Raw genomic sequence first — 6,000 nt, 5'->3', positions numbered from 1 at the left:
ACAGTGCTAAACTTTCTCCATTTGTAGACAGTCTGTCTTACCGTGGACACATGAACATCAAGGCTTTTGGAGATACTTTTGTAACCCTTTCCAGCTTCATGCAAGTCAACAATTCTTGATCGTAGGTCTTCTGAGAGCTCTTTTCTGCGAGGCATGGTTCACATCAGACAGTGCTTCTTGAAACCAGTAAACCCAAAACAGGTGTGTGTTTTTTAAGGGCAGGACAGCTGTCAGCAACACATCCAATATCATCACACTGATTGGAGTCAAGGCTGGCTCACTCCTGGCTCCAATCAGCTCTGGGAGAAGTCATTAAGCTAGGGCCTCACATACTTTTTCCTCCCTGCACTGTGAATGTTTACATGTTATGTGCAATTAAACCATGGCAACATCTAATGTTTGTGTAGTATTATGTTCAGCAGACTGTGTTCTTCTATTGTTGTGACTTAGATGACGTTCAGAGCACATTTTATGCCCAATTCATGCAAAACTCCACGTAATCCCAAGGGGTTCACATACTTTTTCTTGCAACTGTACATACAGGACCCATTATATCATACATTGTATACATACAGGACACATTATATCATACATTGTATACATACAGGATACATTATATCATACATTGTATACATACAGGATACATTATATCATACATTGTATACATACAGGACCCATTATATCATACATTGTATACATACAGGACACATTATATCATACATTGTATACATACAGGATACATTATATCATACATTGTATACATACAGGATCCATTATATAATACATTGTATACATACAGGACACATTATATCATACATTGTATACATACAGGACACATTATATCATACATTGTATACATACAGGATCCATTATATCATACATTGTATACATACAGGATCCATTATATAACACATTGTATACATACAGGATCCATTATATCATACATTGTATACATACAGGACACATTATATCATACATTGTATACATACAGGATACATTATATAATACATTGTATACATACAGGATCCATTATATAATACATTGTATACATACAGGACACATTATATCATACATTGTATACATACAGGACACATTATATCATACATTGTATACATACAGGATCCATTATATCATACATTGTATACATACAGGACACATTATATCATACATTGTATACATACAGGACACATTATATCATACATTGTATACATACAGGACACATTATATCATACATTGTATACATACAGGACACATTATATCATACATTAATGGTAGAAGTCTTATGCACTGTCAGACTAAACCAAATAAAAACTTAAAGAACACCAATGTAATAAAAAAATCTAAAAAAGCAGCAAGCACCCAAAAAACATTCCACAGCTAAACAGAATAAATGTAAAAATAGCGCTGTGCTAACAAATATTGACAATAATAATATATAAATAAATATAAATCCTCAAGTAATCAATAATAAATACATAAATAGTGTCAGTGTATACACCACTAAACATGTAATGTGAATGGGGTCCACATATAAAAACCTCAACACAGGTAATATAGAATATGGGACCAATAATAAACAGTGAAAATATATATATATCATCAAAACAGTGCAATAAGACAGTCCATCAGGTGAATAGCAGAAAACTGTGACTCTTCTCCTTTACTGTGCTGTGTGGTATCCACCATCACCAGGCATGCACACTCACCTCATAAACTGACCCACATCACATAGGTGAAAAACAGCAGTAATCCTCCCTGGTGATTGGGAGCTCAGCATCACCGAGAAGCATATAGCAGATGTCATACATAAGTGAAGAAGAGAGAGGGAATCCTCATAGTGCAGTAATGTTCATTTTATTTAACCGTTTCAATACCGTGCAATTTTCCCCCTTCCCCCCAGGCCATTTTTCAGGTTTCAGCGCTCTCACACTTTGAATGACAATTGCGCAGTCATACAACACTGTACCCAAACTAAAATTTTATCATTTTCTTCACACAACTAGAGCTTTCTTTTGGTGGTATTTAATCACCGCTGGGGTTTTTATTTTTTGCTAAATTAACAAAAAAAGACCAAAAATTTTGAAAAAAAAACACATTTTTCTTTGTTTCTGTTATAAAAGTTTACAAATAAATAATTGTTCTTCATAAATTTAGGCCGAGATGTATTCTGCTACATGTCTTTGGTGAAAATAACCCAAATTAGGATGTATTATTTAGTTTGTAGGAAAGTTATAGAGTTCACAAACTATGGTATAGATCTGATTATTGATCAATCCTGAAGTACTGACAGCCAATCTAATTTCTTGAGGTCCAAGAATGTCAGAACAGTACAGATATCCCCAAATGACCCCTTTTTGCAGAGTAGACAGTCCGATGTACTTCATAAGAGGAATGGCGAGTTTTTTGAAGTTGTATTTTTTTGTCATAATTTTTCCGAAAATGAAAAAATGAAAAATATTATTTTCACTATTTTTTTTTTTACATACTGTCACCAGTGCAGTACAGCGTCATCATATAACTGGCATGGCGGTGAACAGGGACACTGACTGGTGACAGTATGAAAAAAAAAAAATATATATTTTTTTTTAATTTTTTTTTATTTTTTTATTATATTTAATTTTTTATTACATTTTTTTTTAATTTTTTTTAAGATTTTTTTTCATATTTTACTATGACCAAAATAGTACAATGTTACCATAGTAACATTGTACTACTTTGGGGAAGTGATCAGTATTTTTTTTTTTTTTTTTTTTTACACAATTTGCTTATAGCAAAGAATTACTTTGCTATAAGCAAGCATTTAGCTGAATGAAATCGATTCATTCAGCTTTTTTTTTTTTTTTTTTTTTTTTTTGTGCTTAGCTGTGATTTGGTCACAGCTAATCACATGACATGTGCATGTGATTAGCTGTGACCATTCACAGCTAGGCAATAGTATACAATGGATGGCATCATGAATGAAGCCATCCATTGTATACAACTGTCATGTGACCTGCTGTGATTGGTCGCGGCAGGTCACATGGTACCGGCAACGGGAGCCGGTACTCGGATCTGTCATCGGCCGTGTCCGAGGTGCACGGGCGGTGACAGATCCCGCTGCTGCGCCGCTCTGCAACCGTGCAAACCGCACATGTGCGGGAGCACGCCAAATGGCGTGCACCCGGAAAGCTGCAGCGCTTTTCAAGCCGCCAAACGGCCATTGGCCGGGCGGCTAACGGTTAAAGAACATGAAAAATGCAAGAAATACACTCACAAGGGAAAAGGGCTGCAAACGCCCACAAACAACAGGGTATTTTTGAAAACTAAGATGGCGGCAATCATGGCCACAATTGGAAATGATGTCATTATGCTTCTGTCCGACGCGTTACATCACGTGACTTCATCAGGTCCATGAAGTTTCCAAAGATACCATGCTGTTTGACGCTCCTTTGATAATAAACAATCAGGAGATGCCTGTCACCGTTTCCCAACAAATGAAGCCCAGTTTGTCCTGACAAGACGTGGTATGATCCACCTGGATACACAATGTAGTTGCATTGATATGTACAGATGTACTAACACAGATCAAGATGGCATATTTGTGTTCAGGCATTAACATGTGTTTTACCCTCAGTCATTAAGGGGTTAAACAATCTTTCCTGAGGGAGTTTACAGAATATAATACATTTGGGTATCAAAATTGTGGATGAAGGAAAAGACTACGGAGTTCAGGAACATTCTGAAAGGGACACAGTGTAACAATTCTCCAGGATGCTGGCAGTCAGTCCCCATAACACAATGACATCACTCAGCATGCCGAGCAGAGCAATACAATTGCAGCCACTTGCCTATTATACAGACCCTCCATATTTATATATATATTTTTAGAGTGATTCTTAACCGCTTCCATACCGGGCACTTTTACCCCCTTCCTGCCCAGGCCAATTTTCAGGTTTCAGCGCTCTCACACTTTGAATGACAATTGCACGGTCATGCAACACTCGACCCAAACTAAAATGTTAGCATTTTCTTCACGCAACTAGAGCTTTCTTTTGGTGATATTTAATCACTGCTGGGGTTTTTATTTTTTGCTAAATTAACAAAATAAAACATGTTTTTCTTTGTTTCTGTTATAAAAGTTTGTAAATAAATAATTGTTCTTCATAAATTTAGGCCGAGATGTATTCTGCTCCATGTCTTTGGTGAAAATAACCCAAATCAGTATTTATTATTTAGTCTGTAGGAAAGTTATAGAGTTCACAAACTATGGGATACATCTGAAAATTGATCAATCCTGAAGTACTGACAGCCAATCTTATTTCTTTTTTCCAAAAATACTTTTATTAGAAGAAAAAAGGCCCATGAGTGCATATACAGTTATGGATCACAGTCTGAACATAAACGTAGCATGTAGCCTCCCGTTTCGCAGATGGGTTATGGATTAAACTGCAATACAGATCAAAATGCAATATGACATCGCACAGTGACTAAATGGTTAGCACTTATGCCTGGCAGTACTCGGGTTGTTTGGTTCAAATCCCAGCAATGGCACCACCTGCCTGGAGTTTGCATGTTCTCCCTGTGCCTGTGTGGGTTTTCTCTGGGTATTCCAGTTTCCTCCCACACTCCAAAGACATGCTGGTAGGTGAATTGGCTCCTGTCTAAATTGTCCCTAGTATGTGTATGTATGAATGTGAGTTAGGGACCTTAGATTGTACGCTCCTCAGGGGGTGGGGACTGATGTGAATGTACAATATATATGTAAAGCGCTGTGTAAATTGACGGCGCTATATAAGTACCTGAAATATATAAATATCAAATGAATATTGCAAAGCAGCAGATACAGAGTATAAGAGAGAGGTCGATATAGATATATTGTCTCCTGGCCTAATAGAAAACTTCTATGTTAGGGAGTGTGGAGTGTTGGGTAGGGATAGCACAGGATGATGTGTATGTTATGGTTTGTGTGTCCATAGCTTGGGTGTGAGTTATGTGAAGTAAGTCACACCTGTATGAAGGTCAATGCTCTGTTTTGTTGGTGATATATAAAGAGAGAGGAGAAGTTAGAGAAAGATATGTAGGGTGGTATAATGGGAGAGGGGAATGTGGGAGAAAAAGCCCACTTGTGCCGTGTTGGGGCTGTAGATATTGGCAAAAGTGAGCGGTTTGTTGTAGAGGGTACCTCAATCTAATTTCTTGAGGTCCAAGAATGTCAGAACAGTACATATATCCCCCAAATGTCAGGACAGTACAGATATCCCCCAAATGTCAGAACAGTACAGATATCCCCCAAATGTCAGGACAGGACAGATATCCCCCAAATTTCAGAACAGTACAGATATCTCCCCAAATGTCAGGACAGTACAAATATCCCCCAAATGTCAGGACAGTACAGATATCCCCCAAATGTCAGGACAGTACAGATATCCCCCAAATGTCAGGACAGTACAAATATCCCCCAAATGTCAGGACAGTACAGATACACCCAAATGTCAGGACAGTACAGATATCCCCCAAATGTCAGGACAGGACAGATATCCCCCAAATCAGGGGTGGACTGACCATTTGGAAACTCGGGCACTGCCCGAGGGCCCGGGGTCAGTAGGGGGCCCCATGAGATGCCCCTGGTACCTTTTTCATAGGCTTTTTTGAGTTTGGGCAAGGACACAGGGGCCCCATGATCTCCTATTGCCTGGGGGCTCCATGAGTTGTCAGTCCGTTCCTGCCTCAAATGTCAAATTTTTGCAAAATTTTTAGTGGTTTTTGGTTTGTTTAAGAAAAAATAAAAACCCTGAGGTGATTAAATACCCCCAAAATAAAGCTCTGTCACAAAAAAATGATAAAAATGTCATATGGGTACAGTGCTGCATGACCGCGCAATTGTCATTCAAAGTGTGACAGCGCTGAAAGCTGGAAATTGGCCTGGACTGGAAGGGGGTAGAAGCGTCCTGTATGCAGGAAGGGGGTAGAAGCGCCCGGTAGGCAGGAAGGGGGTAGAAGTGTCCGGTAGGCAGGAAGGGG

General features: G+C 38.4%; 1 protein-coding gene across 1 annotated transcript in view; it reads left to right on the top strand.

Moving 5' to 3' along the window:
* The first annotated feature begins 3,307 nt into the window (after positions 1–3,307).
* The window catches only part of LOC149462971 (NACHT, LRR and PYD domains-containing protein 12-like), a 48,703-nt gene continuing 46,010 nt past the window's right edge, over positions 3,308–6,000 (top strand). The window contains exon 1 of the mRNA XM_089676115.1: positions 3,308–3,386. Within this exon, the coding sequence (XP_089532241.1) occupies positions 3,308–3,386 (79 nt within the window). The remainder of the gene's footprint in view (positions 3,387–6,000) is intronic.

Source organism: Staurois parvus, unplaced genomic scaffold (assembly GCF_062004578.1).
Source record: "Staurois parvus isolate SC_StPar_1 unplaced genomic scaffold, SC_StPar_1.0 ptg000164l, whole genome shotgun sequence".
NCBI lineage: Eukaryota > Metazoa > Chordata > Amphibia > Anura > Ranidae > Staurois > Staurois parvus.
This window is presented reverse-complemented; position numbering and strand designations above follow the sequence as displayed.